Genomic DNA, 20,534 nt, shown 5'->3' on the forward strand with positions numbered 1-20,534 from the left:
ATTTAACCTACCTTGGGATTACCCTGGTTTTAGTTTTTGTGCAATCTTTTGCTGTGACTTTTAGATTTGACTGTCCTGAATAATTTTGTATCATTTGCTTCTTCTGTCACCTCACTCGTCACCTCTTTTTTCCAAATCACTGCTGACTGTGCAGAACAGAACAGGTTTCAACTAAGGACTTAAGGGAATCCACCAGTAATGGCTCTCCATTGTGAAAACTATTTCTTGTACTTCAAGGAGTTACTAGCCCAAGAGTAGCCCCTCCATCTTCCCTCACATCAGCTTTATTTCTCCAGATAGTTTTGTTTTAGGTCCTGGCTGAAAGATTTTCAGAAAGCTAAAAGCTGGATAATCTTGCTCCACATGCCTGTTGACTTCTCCAAAGAACTCTTAATAGATTTACAGCTCTCTTAAGTTTCTGCAATGGAGCAAGTTGGCCCGAAAAATGGCTTCCTAAATCCTTTCAAGACCTTTGATTCTTTGATGTAGCACACTCATCCAGGTATCTAACATCTCCATTCTATAACACAGTTTCTATCAACTTAGAATTACATTTTTTGCAGTTTTGCGGCTCAAAGAACCCCCCCTTTCTAAAAGCCAATGTCCATTTTGTCAATGTTCATTCTTCTGGTCATACAGCAGATTTAAGCACTGGATTACATACCGTCATTAGAGGCTCAGTGACTTCACAGCTTCTGCAGAACATCCGAACAAAGAGCACGTGGCCTTAGTGACTTGTCACCGTTGAATTTATCAGTTTGCCTAAAAGCTCTTCCTATTGACTCTCTGTAGGAAACTATTTGTCAGACACAGGCACACGTTCACTCCTGAATGTTCAGCTGTGCCAACTGAAGGCATCACTGTCTCCACTTATTCCCTACCACTTCTCCCAGAGGTCCATGTCCAGTAATCTGCCAGCGAGGCAGTGTGTCTGAGTGCTTCTTAATATGCTCCAGGCAAAAGCAGATGGGTTAAACAGTCTAATTGGCAGTTTAGGTAAATTAACCTGGCTGTTTTCCTGGAGCTAATTAGGAGACATGGAAACAAAATGCTCCATTTGCCAACTGATGGGAATGGTAACCTCTGGCAGGAGATGGGTTTGATAAGCAGTGATGGGCAGTAGCTTAAATCAGCACTGAAGAAAGCCAAAAATCTGGAAGAAAGCAAAGAATGGGGAACCCCTGTGACCTTTTCTGCAACACCTCACCTTATCTAGCCAACATCTGTGGGCTGGCTTTTTTACGTGCTTCTCCGACACCACAATCACATGTTGTCCCCTTTCTACTTGCTCCAGCAGGCTTCCTGCCTCTAAGAATTTTCCTGGAGCTGTTACTAGTGTTTATACATCTAGTGAGTAGCCCTGTTGTAGGCCTCATCTGATCTTCCTTGACATGAGTTTAAACTTAATATGTAGGACATGCTTTCCTGGGTAAGACTTCAATTTTTTTGGAGTATATTCTACTATTTTTATAAAACTCATTTTAATAAGAATGTCTTTGATACTTCCTTCCACTGTCTTACCTACAGCATAAGCGCTCAGAAATACATCCTCACCTTCCAGGAAGAAAATAATTCCTTTAGTTTCCCACCATGTACACAAGTCTCCCAGATCAATGGTGCAGTATTCTCCTGAATCCTTCTGGCTGCAAACATCTGTCCACAATAAAAGAACAAACTGGATGCTGTAATCAGGTCGCTAATGCAGACCAGTATTGGTAAAGCCGATCTCACCTGCAGTTACAGCACAGGCTCCTCCCTGCCTCCAGGAGATTTTTTCCCTCTGTCTCTGGACTCCTGATTCATCTCTCTGAAATTCTTGTCTTTCCACTCTAACCTATGTCCTCAAGTGTCAATAAATGGATATATGCTTCTTGGCTCCTAGCTTTGCCTTGGGGAAACTCAGACTCAGAAGTCTTTCTGCCACAAGTATCCTGCCCCACAGCACATTGCACATACCTACTGCTGTCCAGGGCTGGCTCTCTCCTTGCCCCGAGGGGGTGCCTGAGGATGAATTCTCTGGTACCACCTCCGGACTTGCTTTCTGCAGGAAGTGGGACCCCAGCTGCACACCAGGGCAGCTGGTTGAGGCTTCAGTCACCACTGAAATATAGAGCACAAAAGCAGCATCTGCTTTAGGAGACAACACTGGACTGTATATTTACCTAGCGCCCTTCTCTGCTCTGACCACAAAGCCAAGCAGGAGGAAAGTTCATGGAGCAGGGTCCGGAAGGGAAAACAAAGGTAAGGGCATGCGGGATGCAAAGTGGGATTGTATCAACTCGTTAAGAAGCAGCGAGATTCCCCTGACAGATACCAGGTCTCACTCTCCCCAGAGAGCTTGAGAGCTGGTTGTCAGCTTCTTGCAACAGCTCTCTTCCAGTCTTAGTTAACATATCACGAGGCGGCAATCCCGCCTGACAGCCGGGCCCTCCCACAGTCCTTTCTCACAAGCCAGAGCTGCTAACCTGTCTGCTGAGAGGGCAACGAAGAAAGCCAGAGAGACCTGTGCTCTCTCCTGGCGTCCGGCAGCGATCTCAGCCATGAGATCTGTCTGACCACCTGCAGAAGCAGCGCACCGAGCGCTCCCTGAAGAAAAGCAGACACAAGTCAAGGAAAACAGCCCCGCTGCTCCCTCCTTCTGTCCCGTTTCCATCCGGCAGCTTGTCCGCAGCTCTCTTTCGAGGAGCCCTCCCACCGCGGCTCCCCTCCCCGGGGGCTCCCATCCCCTTTCCCACCCCCAAAGCCTCCTGGAGACATCCCTCCCGGCCAGGGACACCCGGCCCTGCCCGCTGCTCCTCACCCAGGTGACTGCCTCCAGCACGGAGTAACGGGGCACCAGGCCGGGCAAGGGCTGCTGCCTTCCTCCTCGCTCCCGGCCACCCCGGGGCCGTCCATCCTGACAAGCGGGCGCTCTGAAGCAACCAGAAAACACCAACGCCGTGAAGCCAGAAGTCAGCCCTCAGCCCCCCCCCGCCCCCAGCAGCGCCCTGAGGGCAGGGGGACACCCCCCCCGCCCCGGGCCCCGGGGCCGGGCCGCACTCACCGCTCGGGGCTGGGGCCGCGGCCGTCGGGCGGCTCGGCGGCGCAGGCGGGGCGGGCGGGGGGCGGCCAGCAGCGGCCCAGGCCGCGGCCCAGCAGCAGCCGCCACATCCCGCCCGCCGGGCGACAGAGCGACAGAGGGCGCGTCGCCGAGCGACGCCGGCCTGCACCATAGAGAGGACCGAGCGGCCGAGGGGGAGCGGCCGGGCCCGCCGGGCCTCCCGCGGGGCAGGGGCGGCGGCCCCCGCACCGGGCTGCGGGGAGAGCGGAGCCCCCACGGGCTAAAGCTCCGTGGAGGGGGTTTCAGGCGGCCCGAGCCCACCCGCCGGGCAGGGATAGACTGCACCGCCGTACCATAGAGAGGAGCTAGAGCGGCGCCCGGCGGAGCGCGGGAACGGCGCGGGCGGCCGCGGCGGCCCGGGAAGGGCCGTGCTGTGGGACGGGGGAGGGGCGGGGCTGAGGGAGGCCCGGGCCGCCTGGAGGGGCCCGCCTAGGGCCCGGGGGTCCCCTTGTGCGTCGGGGTGCCTTGTAGGCCCAGTGGGTGCTGGGGGGGCGGGTGTTCCTTGAAGGCCCGGGGGTCGCTTGTAGGTCTGGGTGTTCTGGGGATCGCCTGTGGCTCGGGGGCGGGGGATGATAAATCCCCCTTGGAAAGCTCAAGCAGGTGGGGGCAGCCGGTTGTGCTGCAGATCTGGGGTTTCTGTGAAGTCCCTGAGCCCGGAGAAACGCCCTGGGTGTGAGGACTTGGAAGGTAGGGACCAAATTAGTAGCGGGGAGTGCTGCAGTATACCCAAACCTGAGATCGCCTAAGAAACCGTGCCTTTTCCAGACCCAGAATGGCCTGCAACGGCAGCGCAGGTGGACATTTGGGTGCCCTGCAATTGAGATAAGACAAGGAGAAATCGCATACTGCAAAATACTTTTCTTGTAGCAAGAAAGTAATTTCAGGTGTGAACAGAAACTCAGTCACTTGATCTTCCTGTAACCAGTGATGTGATTAATTATATCTGGGAAATGGGTGTAAATGCAAAACATTTGTGAATGGAAATGTGTAAAAAATGCATTAAGATGTGGTTTTGGTTTGGGTTGTGTATGAACCTGCATCCACCTCTTGTCTGCAGTCAGCCTGATTTTGTGATTGATCGTGCTCGCAGGGGCCTTCCTTGGCCAGTGTGTTTCAACCGTATTGCAACAGGAGATGGCAGAGTTCCCAACCGAGAGCATGGCATGCCAATGTAAGAAAAAGATATGCTTTATATTCTCCTTACCCTAGTGGTTTCCTTCAGAAGTATGAATATTGCTGTCCCTGCGCTTGTTTCAGCTGAACAGCGTACTTTCTTGTTTATTTCTTCATTCCATAGGCACAGAAATTCTTGGTTGTTCTGGCAGTTTGTCTCTCTTTCCAGAATATGGTGTTCTCTTTGCTGGTAATTCCTGTTATGAACTGGTATTTCTTGTTCAATATTATCTGTGTTTTATGCTTGGCTGGCTGCAAGGTTAGCTCCAAGCATGGCTTTCCAGGAGATACGTAATCACTCTCTTTCATCAGCCTAAATGCTTGCTTTAAACTACTGAATTCCTTTTGGTTTTCCATAGCTTTTATTTTTTTGTAGTGTCTTATGGCACACAAATCCTTTATCCTTTTCACCCCAGATTTGGCTAAATACCTTAATTACAAAGTCATTTAGTTGTCTGTTTTAGTAAATGTGTCTGTAATTGTCTCATGTTAGTAGACTGGTATTTGCTAAGCTACTACAGTTTGTTTGGGGATGAAAATTACATGCAAAATAGAAACATCAGTATCTCCACTCCATAATCTTGCCTTAATTTTCTCACTTATCAAGTTGATATCAGTAATTAATGCTCCAAAAACTTAAACTGCATTTGTTGGTATTGGTTCATCCAAGATCTTCTCGGCTAATCCCTGTATTTTTAATGCTGTTAGTCCTAGTTTCCTTTCAAGTCCCGAGTCATTCGGTGTGTGATACTCTCTCTTTCCTGCAACTGGCAAGTCAATAGCAGAGCTAATCTGTTTTGATTCATATTGTGAGGATGCCACAGGAGTTGAACAATGTCAGTTGTGCAGTTGCTGTGCGTTTGCGTCTTTTACTCTGGAGAAGGAAAATAGCCAAATGAAGATGAGATGAGAGGGGGATTCTGAGAGACGAGGAAGGGGACTGTCCAGAGCAAGACAAAGTTGAGATAGCAAAGATCAGAGATGTAGGCTGTTGTGGAGTAACGTGGCTAAAGGAGTAAATGTCATGGAGAGAAATGACTCCAGCTATGCAGGCAGGAGGACAGTGCATTCTGCGTGAGAGCTGCTTCTTGTGTCTTCCCAGCTCAGCTAGTTTGTGTCCGTGCAGCTTGCAGTCAGAGAGTAGAAAGGACATTGAGAAGGAAGAGGCAATAAGCCATGAGGAATTGCTGCAGGTGCAGAGTGTCTTGCTACAGCATTTCTGACCATTGGTGGTGGTCCATGCACCCAGGAGTGCTGAGGGAGGTGGCTGATGTCATTGCAGGACCACTTTGAAAGATCACAGTAATCAGGAGAGGATTCTGGTAACTGAAAAAGGGCAAACATCATACGCATTCAAGAAGGGTAAGAAGAAGGAATGGGCAACTCTAAAACACTCTGTTTAGCCTTGGGTCTCTGGGAGATGATGGCACACCTTCTCCTGGAAACTTTGTTTTAAGCATGTGAAGGACAAGAAGGTGACTGGGAACAGCCAGCATGGATTTGACAAGGGCAATCATGCCTAACCAACCTGATTGCCTTCTGTGATGAGACTGGCTCACAGAACAAGGGGAGAGCAGTGGGTGTTGTTTATCTTGACTTTAGCAAGGCCTTTGACATGGTCTCCCATATTATCATCTTACCAAATTGCTGAGGTATGGATTGGATAAATGGACTGTAATTTGGATGGAAAATTGCCTGGATTGTTGGGCTCAGATGATGGTGATCAGTGGGCTAGCACACAGAGTGTAAGAGAAGAGGCTGAGAAGACTGTTTGTTATCACACAATAATTTTAGGAAAATAAATACTTTGCTCCTTAGGGAAATAAATACTGTGCTCCTTAAGAAATAGATTTATTTTGGTGGGAAGAGGAAACCAGACTGGTTGTAGAAAGCAAGTTAAAAACAAACATTGAAGTTTTAGGAGATTATACACGTTCTGAGGTCTTTTAAAACCTTGTAATTGAAAGCACTCTCTTATTCACTGGTTTAAATGCTTGTTAATGCCAGTCCCTCCTTAAAGTCCAGGCAAAATCAACATATCTCTAAGTTCTTGACTATTTCTTTGAGACATATTTGCCACTGGAACTTTATTGCCTGGGTGCTGGAGCTGTTCCCTCTTGTCTCATAGTGGTCTTCTGGTAACTTAGGTTTTCATCTGTGTTTTTCTTTTTCTGCATCTTGAGCAAAGTAACTTAGTGGAACATGCAAGCTTTGATACACAACAGGTTTTTTTTTTTTTTTTTCCTAAAGCCAGAAATTTACCACTAAAAAAACCCCACCATACGACTTTCACCAAGTATACTCGAAACATTGTAATTACAGATGATCTAGTTTCACAGCTCACAGACAAAGAAAATGTGTTTGTTTTACTTTATTAGATTTCTTGTAATATGTTCATATGAAACCAAATGTGCATATACACACTCTGTCAATACTGCCAACTGCAATTTATTAAGTTTTATAAATTTTTTCCACTAGGTCACTGTATTGTTAACCAGACATTGAATGCAGGATCAATGCTGAAGATGGGAAGGCTAAATTTCAAAGTAAACAGTCTCATCTTTCTCTTAATAAGTTTATAAGGGGCATTTTTGAGGAAGTCTTAATTAATCATAGGCCTAAAACCTCTCTTAATGTGGTTGTATTTTTCTAACAAGAAAATAAGAAAGGGAAGGTGTTTGGGCATAAGCTGTAGCTCACACTGCCGTTTCAGTCTTCCCTGACTGCTGCAAAGCCCCTCAGTCAGTCATTGTAATCCAGAGCTGGAACTGGGACCGCGTTCTGGGGATATATCTTGTTGCTTTGTGATGAACTCTGAGGCCCTGGGAGAATCTCTTGGTGTTGACAGCCCCTGACAGTAAATGTCACATGAATTCGGAGGGAGCTCACAGCCTTCTGGTGACTGCTATGAGAAGAGACATGGTGACAGAAAACCTGATTGATGAGCCATGCCACAAGTAGAGGGAGCGCTGTGTGGTGATTGCTTATAATTGAATGGTCCACGGAAGTTATTTCTGGGTTTCCTATGAATGGTGACATACACTCCAGAAGTGTTTTCACAGGGTAGGCCTGCAGATTTTAACCCTGGTACTCAGCAACTCCCTGTTAACGCAGCGTTAACAGACTTTAAAACTTAACGGGCTGTTTTAGCTTCATGCCTAGCATAATAATGAAACAAATGACAACCGGAGATGGTCAGTCATGCAATTACCTTTAGAAATGTTCCTTTGTCAGCTTTTGCCTTCTCTTTTTAGTGCTTTCTCCTTCTGTCTCAGCTCTGTGATCTGACAACGCAGAGATGTTGATTATCAAGGTTCTTCCCGATTCTGACAATGCGCTTCTCTGACATGGGCTTGTCGCAGCCATGTTAAGCACAGCGGTGATGCTCCTGGCATTAAATGGGAATGTGAGACGTTATAGCCCACTCACCCAGCAAAGCATCTGCTCACACTGACCAATTAAATTGGCTTCTCTCTCATTAAAACCCTCGTGCAGACTCTGGTATGTCACAGATCTTTAAAATCTCCATTATGAATTCCACTTTCTTCTGGGTATTTTTAGCTTATACTTGAAGAAATGATTATTGTCTCTTGCGCTTAAACATATCAATTTCAGCTCCACAGACATCTCCTCTGGGCCATATTCAAAGACCTGAGCTGACTTGAACTGCTGGATCTGTAGGGAGGATTTCAGCACAGCTCTAAGCGCTTGGACATTGGAGCCATGCAAGGAGGAAGAGCGAGAGAAATTCAAGCCCTCCCCCCTTCCCTTTGGTAAGTCAGGAGCACATCCCTTGCAGATTTACTTGGTTGTGCCACTTTAGTGTGATCTCTTCTGAGGGCCAGGAACCACTCAAGGAAGGCTGACAGGTTTTATCAACAGAATGGAAACTGAAGTGATAAGGTGAGAGTTATTGACCTGATAACTAACAAACAGAAAACTTCAGTGTCCCTCAAGCTAAATATTGCACTCAGCAGGTAAGTAAAAGATGGCAACAGCTGTGGTCTTGTCACTGAGTGAGAGTGTGTTTTAGTGTAGAGGAGCAGGAGGTGAACTGTGAAAACAAACACATTCAGTTTGCTACAGACTATTTCCCTCTATTACTTTTAATGAGAGCTAAACTCCAAAATGCACAATGGGACAATAATATTTTAGCTAGAAGGAACTCTTCGTACAGCTCCTAAATTGTAGACACCCGGTTGCAATTAAAATGATTGCTTGCATATTATTAATAGCTTGCCAGTAGTTTAAGGCTGTTATCAGGTATGGGACCAATTGGTACTAGCCACTGCACGACTGAATGAAAAGTAGCGCTGTCCTTGAAGGAGCTGAGTTAACAACCTGAACCCACAATGCTCAAAGGAGTTTGAAAAATGAGAGAAATGTAAAAAGGTGAGAGGAGCTGTGTTAAAATACATCACTATAGAGGCTGGCAAGCAACATGGCTGGATTGCCATAGTCAGGTGTTAGTAAATGCTGCCTAAGTGTTTTTTTATTTATTTTAATTCAGAAATTGTAGCTTGGGGAGGGCAGATGGGAAAGGAAGTGGAGACCTCTAATGAATTATGATTGTGAATGAAGTAATGGAAACAAAAAGTACTGCAAGTACAGCAGTCTTTTGTTCCTCCCTTTTCCCCTTATATTTTTTCCCGAAAACATGCTGGGATTGTGTATGAAACCTAGCTGTTGCAATTCTTACATATCCCTTGAAATTTTTGTCTGACAGAATATGAAGGCTTCAGCAGCTGAACAAAAAGGCACATGACAGAGCTCTTGTACAATGTCTGTCTCCCCTTTCTGGCTCCCGGCCGGCTCAGTACAATTGGTAAATACAAATGGCAAGTGATCACTTCCTATTCAACTTCTGCATGCTAACTTTGTTTTTCACATGGAAGCAGTTTTGTACCTACCATGTTTGTCATTCTGCCATGTATCTTTTCTGTTTCCTGTTACGGTTTCTTTCCTTTTTTTTTTTTTTTTTTTTTTGGAGGCAAGGGTACCAGAACTGCACTTGGTTTTCGAGAAGCAGTTGCACCATGAATTCATACAGTGGCAAAGTCATACTTTTCTCTCCTAAGAACTCTGAACCTTTGATTTTCTTTTTTTGATTGCTCTTGAGCAATGAGGTGATGTATTCATAGAACTAGCTATTATAACATCAAGATGCATTTCCTAAATTGTGCAAACTAGTTCAGAGCCTATCACTCTGTAAAGTTAGCATTGCTTTTCATGGATAGGCAGATTATAGTTGTCAGGGCTGAAATTTATTTTCCACTTTATTATGAGGCTGCTCAGTGTCATGAGATCTTCAAGTTTTTGTAGTAAATACTATCCTGATTAATTTAGTTTTTATCAGAAATCTTCACTATTCCACCTACTTTCCAGATCACTTCTGAACACACTGAACACAATGGACCTTAATCCCCATGGGACTCCACTGATGATCATCTTCCACTGTGAAAACTCATCCTTTAGTCTTGCCTTCTTTTTCCAATATGAAACTATTTAACTTTGTGAGGTCCTTACCTGTAGTCCCTGGCTGTTCAGTTTATTTAAAAGCCTTTGATGAGACCTTCAGTGTCTGAGGGTTCTGGAAGCTTGGGGTGAGTTGGAAATACAGGGAAGATTTCTCTGTTATTTACATGCTTTTGATTCCTTCAAAGAATTCCAGCAGATTTAGGAGGCTCAGATTCCTTTTACAAAAGTCATGTTTACTTTTCCTTAATGTGTTACTTTTATTCATGTATTCACTAATTCTGTTCTTTACTAGAGCTTTAGCCGATATGACCAGTATGGACATTAGACTTAGTGATCTGTGGTTTCTTGAATCACCACTGGATTTATTTTTAAAAACTGATTTCTTATTAGTTACCTTCCAGTCCTTTGATAATTGCGGCAATTTTCAGCAAAAGGTTACATACTAAGGGTATTAGCTCAGATGATTCATATTTAACATTCTGTAAAAACCTTGTATGAATATCATCTGTGCCCAGTGATATGTTATTCATTTTGTGTGGTTTGTTATCTACTCTTAACAACCTTAAATTAAGACAAGCCTTCTGTGAATGCCTTATAAACCAGATACTGGTTTCAGAGTTTCTCTGAGATTCTCCAGGTGAACAGAGATTTTTAAAAGAAGAATTTGAGATTTTTTGCAATGGCATTATCTTTTCTGAGTGCTTCTTTCATACCTGTATAGCTCACTGGCTCTTGCAAGCTTCTTGCTCTTGATGTGTTCAAGAAGGATTTATTACATTTTTTTTATTATTTCTTTAGCAAACTGCTTCTAAACTCTTTCTTCAGTCTATGTTATTGTGCTTTTACATTTAGTCTGCCAGAATTTATGTTCTTTTTAGTTTTCCTTTTTCAGAGACAACTTCAGCTTTTTGCAGGATACCTTTTAACTTCCAACAGCCTCCCTGATCCTGCTGTTTTATGATGCTAGCTTTTTGTTTTTCTCTCAAGTCTTTTTTGACAGGTTATATGCATTTGCTTTGAGCCTCCAATATAGAATCCTGAAATAGTCTACCTGCCATCGGAAAACATTTTGCCTTTCTGGCTGCCACTCTGAGCGGTTTTTTTTTAACAAATTTCCTCATTTTTTAATTCCCTTCCTCTGGAATCAAGCACAACCACTTCATTTGCCAACATTTCTTCATTTCAGAGTATGCAGTCATGAATCAGGTAAAAGGATTAAGGGTTTTGGCCTAGCCCAGTCTCTAGGAAGCCTGGAAATATCAGCCATTAACATTTCACTAATGTTAATTTCACTGATTTCATTAACTGAGAAACAGGGAAGGAAGTGGCTTGCCAGGGCCGGAGATGGTGGGAATTCTGGCCCTGGAACATCAGCTTCTCTCTCCAACCTACAGTGGACAAAATGACAGGTAATTTGAAAATTTGGGCTGATTTGACGCCGCATCACTGAAGTCTGATACTAACTAGCTTGAGTGGTTTGGGGCAGACCCCATCTATGCTGTGCTGGTGGGAACCAGAGTGAGATAGCAGAGTCACGATGACAATGTCCAGTTCTCAGATTAGTGGACACAGGAATGATTCGGTATACCAAGAAGTCTGGAAGGACAGTGTGTAAATGCAAGTAGTTCTTCACTGTGATAATGCGAGAGAATTGAGAGCTTAGATTACTTCGTGACTTCAGTTTGCATGTAACAAAATCTTGGGTAAGGTCTGACCAAAAAAAGACTAAGACTGCAGTTGGTAGAGCGTGGTTTGGTAGCTGATTCTTTCTGGGTCTCTCCAATTACAGACCGCTCCTTGCAGTAAGTAGTAGCTGCTTACAAACAGCTCCAAAGCTGCTCTGAAACTGGTGGGGATAAGCACTCTTTGCCAAGCAGGTGCTGCACTTCAGTGTGTGACTAAAGCTTGCTTACCAGTGAAAAACGTTTACTCTGAGGTTGAAAGGCACCATCACTCAGCTATTGCAAAATACATTTAAAGCCAGGGTGAACCAAACAACGCCAGTTACAGTGCCACTGCTGACTAGCATTGACTGCTTAGCAACAGTGAGAGTGATATGGATACAGATGAATTGACTGTTTTCTGAGCAAGCTGGGTAGGAACAGAAGTAATTAGCTGCTAGCTGATGAAAAGGCATGCTTAATTATTAGTATAATTATAGATATAATAGACCAGGAATTATTCAGTAAAAGTAAGAAAGCCAATATGTTACAAAGAAGGTAATCGGAATGGAAGAGGAGCTGGCAGCAGTGTAAATTCTTGAGAACAAATGTAAAGAATCAAGATGATAAATCTGGAATCTTTTGGGTTTCCACTCTCTGGCGTATCAACTCAATTTAACAATGGTGTAAAGGTATACAGAGCTAACAAGGTCTGTGGCTTGTATTATTTCTGGTTTTATATAATGTTGATTTAACTGATTGTATGCCAGTGAAATGAGCTGTATTTTCATAAATCTTAGAACCTGCACAACTTCACAAGGATCTTTGTTCTCCTTCCAGCAATACTACAGCACAACCATTTAATTCAATGGATCCTGTGGGAAGCTCAGCTATAGCTGGTTCTGATCAATATTGGTAATTGATTATAATTATTTGATAAGGCAGCACTGCTTTCCTTTGGCACCCTGAGAAGTAATTGTGACTAAGAAGCAGTCATATTAGTCAGCTGCCCTGCCTGGCCACTGCATCTTAAACTGTTTTCCATGCCCACTGGGGAGATGGCTGGAGATAACAGGCTGAACTGCACTAACAGAGACATTAGGAATACATTGTTAATATAGGATGTGTAATCACTGAAATGGGTGATCTGGGGAAGATTTTAAGTGCATCTCTCCCAATGTCAGAATGGACATAGGTAGTGCTGGTCCTGCTTTTGTGCCACGGATTGGACCAGATGCTAATGGCAGCAGTAGTGATCTGGTGTCTTCTATAAGAATCTGGAACTGAGAGGCCCAAGATGTTTACAATTTTTTCTAAAATTGTAGTAGTTTCTAAAATTGTGGCAGTGGAATGGGAGACTGTCACCAGCAGCTCTAATTTAGATTCTTTGAGTCTGAAAGTAGTGGTGCCAAATGATTACAAACCCTTTTGCCCATTGCGCTGGTTAGAAAGGAAAATCAAGATACGAAGATTTTATTGAATTACTATTTGAGGACTAATTATTAAAATGTCTTTTGATTAATGAGTTGCAAGTCAAGCTGGTTTGGCAAATAGCATTTTGATAAGGTATTTGTAAGACAGATAGTCTTAAGATGGTAAGATGAATGTAAAACACTGTAACCTTAATGATGATGTTAATGCAGAAATGATGTAAATGTGCATGAGCAATTACTGTATGAAGTCACTGGGGTACATCAGGACAAATTGAGTACAGACAAACTCTAATCAGCATCGGTGAGCACAGAATCATTGAAAACCAAAGCTGGAAGAAATCTCAGCTGATCACTTAGTCCAGCTTCTTCTTCCACAATAGAATCAGATCTGCTTATGATGTTCTTGGCATATGCAGAACTGTTGTTTCTCTTCCATTTTGTAGCAGACTTTTGTCTGCTACAGGACCGTTACTGGACCGATCCTGACTCTGTCACGACTGTCACTGCATCTCTCCATGGCCGCCTCTCTTTTGAGCACCTCCTGTTCTCAGCCTCTTGATTCAGGTCATGTTTTCCAGACCTCTAACCATTATTGTTATTCTTGCTGCTTAGCCTGTCAACCTTTCTTGAGGAGCAGTACTTGAGACTGGATATGCCTCTGCACTGAGGCGTTACTGAGTACAGCAAAGGACCTGCAAGATGCCTTGTAGGTAATTCTTCTGTTAATATATCTGCGTAGTGTCTTCTCTTTGCACAGGACAATAACCCTTGTTCAGCTTGTGATCTATCAGAACCTTCAGATCTTTTTTTTTTCCAGAGTGCTTTCTGCCCAGCTGATGTCTATCCTGTATTTGTGCACTTTACTCCTGCCTAAGTTAAAATGCCACACTTTTTACAATTGAGATGACTCCTATATTTATAGACAACTTGTCCAAGTTGTCAAAAGTTTTTAATACTGCTATCCCCCATGTATTTGTAGCCGCTCTTCGCAGATTTAATCTTGGCAGATTTAATAAACACACAGTCCATTCCCTCATCCAGGCTATCAATAAAATATTGAATGGAACTTATGAACAGCTGAGTAACCATTCAATTTGTCCTTTACGTTTCACAGTGAACCATTGGAAACTAACTCTCAGAGTGCAGATTCCAACCAGATTTGTGTCATGACTTTAGCCAGGGAATTCTTGCACTCATGAATGTCATGTGGGACAATGTCAGGAGCCTCAGTGACATTGAGGTATGTGGTATTGGCTGTTTCTTCCTTATCCACAAAGTCTCATCCATCAGAGAGTGAAATTAGATTGAGTCAGCTTGTTTTGTTCATGAGGAATTCATGTTGACAAGCACTCATCTCCTTATTAGTTTCTGTGTGCTTAGAAATTATTCAGATTATTCCAGTGTTTTTCTTTTCCTGGGTGTTAAATTGGTATCTTAGTTGTTCTGTTTGACTTGTAGATGACTGCTAGTTGTTCCAGTTGTTTGAAGGTGTAAGAACTTTGTGGACAGTTGTGAAGGCAACAGATACAAACCTCTCACCAGGAGAAACCCTGTGCCAAATGTGAAATTCCTGTGATAAAGCACAGAGACACAAAAGGCTCTTGAGAGTGGTGGAAGGAATGTTTTAACAAAAAGAAATTATTTTCTTTCAGTCTGAGAAATTATGATGCAAATCAGCTTAATTTAAAAAAGATATTTCAGGCTAGCTTGAGAGAATTCTGAACAGTTTGAACCACAAGTCTAGCGAGTCTTATAAAAATATGGTCACGGTCATGTAAAAGAAGAAGTTGGGAAACCTTAATTTTGGGATGCACTGACGTCTTTGCCTATAATAGATTGGTAGTGAACATCTAAGAAAATAGAAATAGAGATTAGACTAAATTTCATAACCTTTTAACCCAGAAAGCCTGGATCTCCTCAGCAAAGTGTTTTCTGAACTCTAATATATGCTCGCTGTTGACATGGGCTTATTCACAGAACAGAATGACCTTTGCACAGCTCAACAAGAAGTACGTGTGTGATAAGTTTTAGTATCTCCTGTTCAGTGCGCCCACGTGACTGTAAGTTTGATCTTACCAGAACAAGGTATTATACTTTGTCTTGTACCACTTCTGCTGGAGTGTTTGATACTCTGTGTATAGGAAGTGTATGTATATTTATATGAACACTCCAGTATATAAGTCAAGGAAGAAAGAACATGCATTACACTAGTATGAACAATTTGCTGTTTTTCAGAAACTTTGATTTTGCCTGAATTCAGTATTCTAAAGGGCAAAAAAATACCACCCAACAAACTCTTTACCTACGCTGTGTGTTAACAAGCCTTTGGGTCAGTACAGTTTCCGCTGTGCATTTTGTTATGTAGAATTATCATCATGGTCATGCCTTGAACTGTTTGGAAGATGAAACTGCTGGCAGAGGAGGGAAATCAAAAGTGTCATCAAACTCCCAAAATAGAAGCAGATATATTCCATGTTGGCTACAGGAATTTTGAAGTGTGAGCAGGGGCCCTGTTACGACTCTTTCTTCTTTTGTCCCTTTTTTCACCATCTTCTGCAATATAGGACCTCTTCTAGTTCCTGGTCCTTTAAGCTTAAGGAGCTGTAGAAGTACTCTAGAAGTCATTAGTGTGCAGAAAAATGTTCTTGCTTTCTGGTACCCTTTGGTTTTGCATGTACCCTCCACAGGCAGGTACTCACCGCAAGGTCGGAAAAGTTCTTGGTGATGAAGTGGAGACACATGTGAATGTACTGAGGACAGGGGTGCAAGGCAATGCAGTACAGATTTTATATCACAGAGGTGAGTCATTTCTTAATAGTGAGGACTTTTGAGTGTTAACTCTAGGTGACTTCCACTACAAGGCAGCTGTTAACGTATTACTATGAATTGGTTTGAAAAAAAAATATTAAAATTGCATAAGTAGATAAATTTTAAAGAGACAGAAATAATAATGACATTAAAATTGGCTGAAAGAACTGAGCTACAGTAACAATGGAACATTTTAAAAATAAATGGGTAGCTAGGAAAGGGTGTAGGGAGACATGCTGCTTGGAGATCACAGAGGCACCTAAGCTTGACAGTTTCTATGACTGCATGAAACAGAGAAACACAGCCAAGCCCCCGCTCTCTCCCAGCATATTATACTGCACAGCGATCAGGTTTAGTAACACATTGCTGAGAAAAAGACTCCCACTATTTAGTATTCATTATAGATGGCGTTTTTCAGATTGCAGCACAGCAGTGTAAACAAGCCACACTGGAGAAACAGTGGAGAACAGCGTTTCTCCAAGCTCTGATTTATTTCTTGTTGATATTCACTAACTACAGAAACCTATTGTAGCACCAGTTTTAGGAAGGGGAAGTAACTCTCAAACCACCACCATTTTCCAGCGTTCTTGCAGGAAGCCAACACAACAGGAGGCAAAACACAATTCCTGCAGTAGGACAGGCGTGTGGCTCCCTTGTGAGGCCGAAACATCTGGTAGATTTGTTTCTGTGAGTCATTGTGGATCTGCAGGCCTGCCTGGATTCTGCCAGCTGCCTGCTTTATATTCCATTTACATTGCATTTTGTAAACCTTGTCTGCATGAGGAGGGAGCCTGTCCCCACAGACAGGGTGCTGCTCTACTGGGACACTTACAGCTGTGAGCAAAAAGCTGCCTGGACAGACCAGTATCCTAAGTACCCTGAGGCTGACCAACCACTGTCAGTCACATCCAAGTGTAGGATGACACCAGCCAGTGACATAGCACCAGAGCTGTCCTGCCTGCATGCTTGCCCTTGCAGAGAGAGGTGCATGGCCCATGCTGCATCCCAATGGGAGCTGTCCCCTCTTTTTTTCATTTGAGATCATTTCTTCCAGGTGAGCTGGATGCCAGCCACCCAGAAAAGCAACACAGCTTTTCCGTCATCCATGAATCATTAATTCCTGTAAGCCACAAGGGTGCTGAGCACTGCAGCAGAGGTGGGAGCCGTGGTGTAGGGAAATGCACACGGGCTTTCACCCCAAGCTCTCTGTGGCCTCCCCAGAGCGCACCTAGCAGAAGAGAGGTCCAGCATGCTGAAAAAAGGCTACATCTGACAGCTCTGCTCCATAAATACTGCCTGTGTGAGTGTAGAGAGCCTGTAATAACAGAAGATCTTTCCACCTCCCCTCTCTTGAATGAGTGAGTTCACATCATTCTGCTGACACAGGTGCATTCCTGCTTTTGAACATAAATCCTCCTCTGGGAGTTGCTTCTCCACATTCCCTACCTCTCTTTTACCTGTCCCTGATGCAGCCTTCTCGCAAGCCCTTTTGAAAGCTTGGTGCTAGAGGTTCCTCTGCCCGCCTCAGCCAGCATCCAGATCCCTGCTCCCTGCAGTGCCATGGCAGAGTCCTCCCCATCCTTCCCCTTCCAGCTGGAGGTGTTAGATGTCCTCGTTCATCCAAAGCCTCCCTTCTTTGAAAACACCTTGGTGGATACCTGTCTTTTTTTTCTGAGGGATTTGTGACAGTGTATCTTAGGAGTATTTAATTTTCCCCAACAACTACCTCACAATATGTCCTGGTTTTGGCTGGGATAGAGTTAATTTTTTTTCTAGTAGCTGGTATAGTGTTATGGTTTGGATTTAGTATGAGAAGAATGTTGATAACACACTGATGTTTTCAGTTGTTGCTAAGTCGTGTTTATACTAGGTCAAGGATTTTTTAGCTTCTGATGCCCAGCCAGCAAGAAGGCTGGAGGGGCACAAGAAGTTGGGAGGGGACACAGCCAGAACAGCTGACCCAAACTGGCCAAAGAAATGTTCCATACCATGTGACATCATGTCCAGTATATAAACTGGGGGGGGGAGTTGGCCTGGTGGGGGGCAGATCGCTGCTTGGGAACTAACTGGGCATCGGTTGGTGAGTGATGAGCAATTGCATTGTGCATCACTTGTTTTGTATATTCTAATTAATTTATTATTATTATTATTATTATTGTCATTTTATCCTTGTTATTATTATCATTATTATCATCATTATTATTATTTTCTTCCTTTCTGTCCTATTAAACTGTCTTTATCTCAACCCACGAGTTTTATTTCTTTTCTGATTCTCTACCCCATCCCACTGGCTGGGGAGGTGTGAGCAAGCGGCTGCTTGGTGCTTAGTTGCCGGCTGGTGTTAAACCACGACACAGTAATACCTAACTTAAAAATGGGACCTATTCAAAAGTATGGGACCTTCTTAAAAGGAAATTAAAAGCAGCTCCTATAAGGATACAGAGGATGAGAAACTAGATAAAAACACCCTATCTGAAGCTCAGAGCAATATATCACTAAGTGAAATAATTCTGCAAGGGACCAAAAAGGCAATATTCTAACAGCAGAGTGGAAGAGAGTATTCAAAATCATGGATTTCTGAGCAAATACAGAAACTGAAAAAAAAAATGAAAAAAGAAAAAAAAAAGCATTAACTGTAAAGCTAAGTCTGTAGGGCAGGCAAGGGAAAATTTTAAGGTGCAAACTCACTAAAGGAATAATAAAATGCTAGTAAAATATTTTCAAAGTTGCCAGAATCAGGTACTTTTCCAGAGTTTTGGTCAACAGATGACCAGTCTCTGAAAGGATTACTGTAGGAGAGGAAAAATGCTGTTGAAAAGTAAACTGCAGCTTTGTGTTGGTGCTCACTATGGTTGAGGGAGGTTATTGTCCCATGAGAGCCAAACTTATGGGGACAAGTGTAAGGAACTGTCTCAAATTAAATGACAATAAAATGCATTTTAGGACTAATTGATAAGATGAAGAGTCAGAAATTGCCAAGACCATATGGTAACCACTCAAGAGCTCTGGAGGAAAACAAATATGCAATTATGGAGCTACTTATAGTGTGTAACCCGTCACTTAAATCAGTCTCCCTGCAGGAGGGATGGAAGATGGTAAATGTGACAGCAATCCCTGAGAAGGTCCCCAGGAGTGAAGAATTGCAGACCGTCACACTGAAGTCTGTACTGAGCAAGTGAGTAGAAATTATAAGAAAAAAATGATTAAATGGATAAACCCCAACATATTAGGGAAAGTTTTTCTAGTGAGAAACCACATTTCACAAATTTGTTAGAGCTCTTGAAAGGGTCCTGAAGATGCAACTAGGATGACCTAGTCATAACAACATAAGAAATGCTCTAGTGGGTCAGACCAGTGGTCCATCTGCCTGCACTGTCCACCTAGAGTTGCTGTGACCATGATTTTATAAGTCTCACTTGTATCCCCTTGCCACCTTCTCTCCGAACTGAGAAGTCCCTTTAGTGTCTCTTCCAAAGCAACAACTAGAAATCAGTTTAATCTGGTTGATGGTTCTTTACAAAACTTGTAATTGAGCTGTAAAATCCCTTGCCGTAGGATATTATGGATGCTCAAAGTTTACTTGTGCTCCAGGGGTAACAGGAAAAGTTAATGAAGAGAATTTAAAGTGTAACCTGTTAAATAGTAAACCCAAGGATTGTGAGTCAAAAAGTCCCAAGACACTTATTGTTGGAAAACAGAATAATATTCCAAGAAAGCACTGCTGCATGCCTGGTATGTTCTTAAACTCCTTCCCTGGGCATCTGCATTGAAAACCAGATGCTGCAGTAGAGGAACCTTCGATCTGACCCAGTGCAGCCTTTCTTGTGTTTTGTTATGTTCTGTCAAAAGAAAATGAAACATAGATATGAAAGTAAACACTTCTGATGGTAATGGTGAACACTGAACAGTGAATGCTGAACTCAGCTCCCCACTATATAAGCAAACAATAAATTTTTATTTGAATGCTAATGAAGCTCTCACCATGATGCTGCTAGGTCTCATCTAGCAATATAAAGAGAAAAGCTACATGGTGGAAATAAATAAAGGATCTTTATAAAGGGATGAAAATGTATTGCAAATATTGATGTCATTAACCACTCACAGGTCAAAAATGTACTTGAAGCTACTGATGTAATTTGAAGTAGGTAAACAAGTATTAAGAAAGTTTTCATAGAATCGTAGAATGGTTTGTGTTGGAAGGGACCTTAAAGACCATAGAATCATTTAGGTTGGAAAAGACCTTTAAGGTCATTGAGTCCAACTGTTAACCTAGCACTGCCAAGTCCACCACTAAACCGTGTCCCGAAGTGCCATATCTACACATCTTTTAAAAACCTCGAGGGATGGTGACTCAACCACTTCCCTGGGCAGCCTGTTCCAATGTTGACAACTCTTTTGGTAAAGAAATTTTTCCTAATATCCAACCTAAAATTTCTCCTGGCGCAACTTGAGGCCATTTCCTCTTGTCCTATTGCTTGTTACTTGGGAGAAGAGACACACACCTACCTCACTACAACCTCCTTTCAGGTAGTTGTAGAGAGTGATAAGGTCTCCCCTCAGCTTCCTATTCTCCAGGCTAAACAACCCCAGTTCCCTCAGCCACTCCTCATAAGACTTGTTCTCTAGACCCTTCACCAGCTTTGTTGCCCTTCTTTGAACATGCTGCAGCACCTCAATGTGTTTCTTGTAGTGAGGGGCCCTAAACTGAACATAGTATTTGAGGTGCGGCCTCACCAGTGCCAAGTACAGATCATCTAGTTCCAACACCCCTGCCATGGGCATGGACACCTTCCACTAGACCAGGTTGCTCAAAGCCCCATCCAACCTGGCCTTGAACACTGCCAGGGATGGGGCATCCATTGCATCTCTGGGCAACCTGTC

General features: G+C 43.4%; 2 protein-coding genes across 6 annotated transcripts in view; one reads left to right on the forward strand and one right to left on the reverse strand.

The window, feature by feature from the left end:
- Positions 1–3,365, reverse strand: part of DELE1 (DAP3 binding cell death enhancer 1) — a 22,568-nt gene extending 19,203 nt beyond the window's left edge. Inside the window, exons 1-4 of the mRNA XM_052816387.1 lie at positions 3,044–3,365; positions 2,801–2,912; positions 2,466–2,586; positions 1,957–2,100 (exon numbers count right to left, since the gene is read on the reverse strand). Of these exons, the coding sequence (XP_052672347.1) occupies positions 1,957–2,100; positions 2,466–2,586; positions 2,801–2,912; positions 3,044–3,150 (484 nt within the window). The 5' untranslated portion in view covers positions 3,151–3,365. The remainder of the gene's footprint in view (positions 1–1,956; positions 2,101–2,465; positions 2,587–2,800; positions 2,913–3,043) is intronic.
- A 270-nt stretch (positions 3,366–3,635) lies between these two features.
- The window catches only part of LOC128155006 (uncharacterized), a 53,341-nt gene continuing 36,442 nt past the window's right edge, over positions 3,636–20,534 (forward strand). Inside the window, exons 1-6 of one of the 5 annotated variants that reach the window (XR_008239502.1) lie at positions 3,636–8,046; positions 11,068–11,160; positions 12,253–12,327; positions 13,458–13,555; positions 13,960–14,085; positions 18,723–18,828. Coding sequence is in view for 2 of the 5 variants with exons in the window: in XM_052816413.1 (XP_052672373.1) it covers positions 14,041–14,085; positions 15,533–15,644; positions 18,723–18,828 (263 nt within the window). In the remaining 3 variants the exon portion in view is untranslated. Of the gene's footprint in view, positions 8,047–8,999; positions 9,099–11,067; positions 11,161–12,252; positions 12,328–13,457; positions 13,556–13,959; positions 14,086–15,532; positions 15,645–18,722; positions 18,829–20,534 lie in introns of all 5 variants that reach the window. The other 4 variants (XR_008239504.1, XM_052816413.1, XR_008239503.1 and 1 more) reach the window with 4 other exon arrangements.

The sequence above is a fragment of the Harpia harpyja genome, chromosome 20, assembly GCF_026419915.1.
Source record: "Harpia harpyja isolate bHarHar1 chromosome 20, bHarHar1 primary haplotype, whole genome shotgun sequence".
NCBI lineage: Eukaryota > Metazoa > Chordata > Aves > Accipitriformes > Accipitridae > Harpia > Harpia harpyja.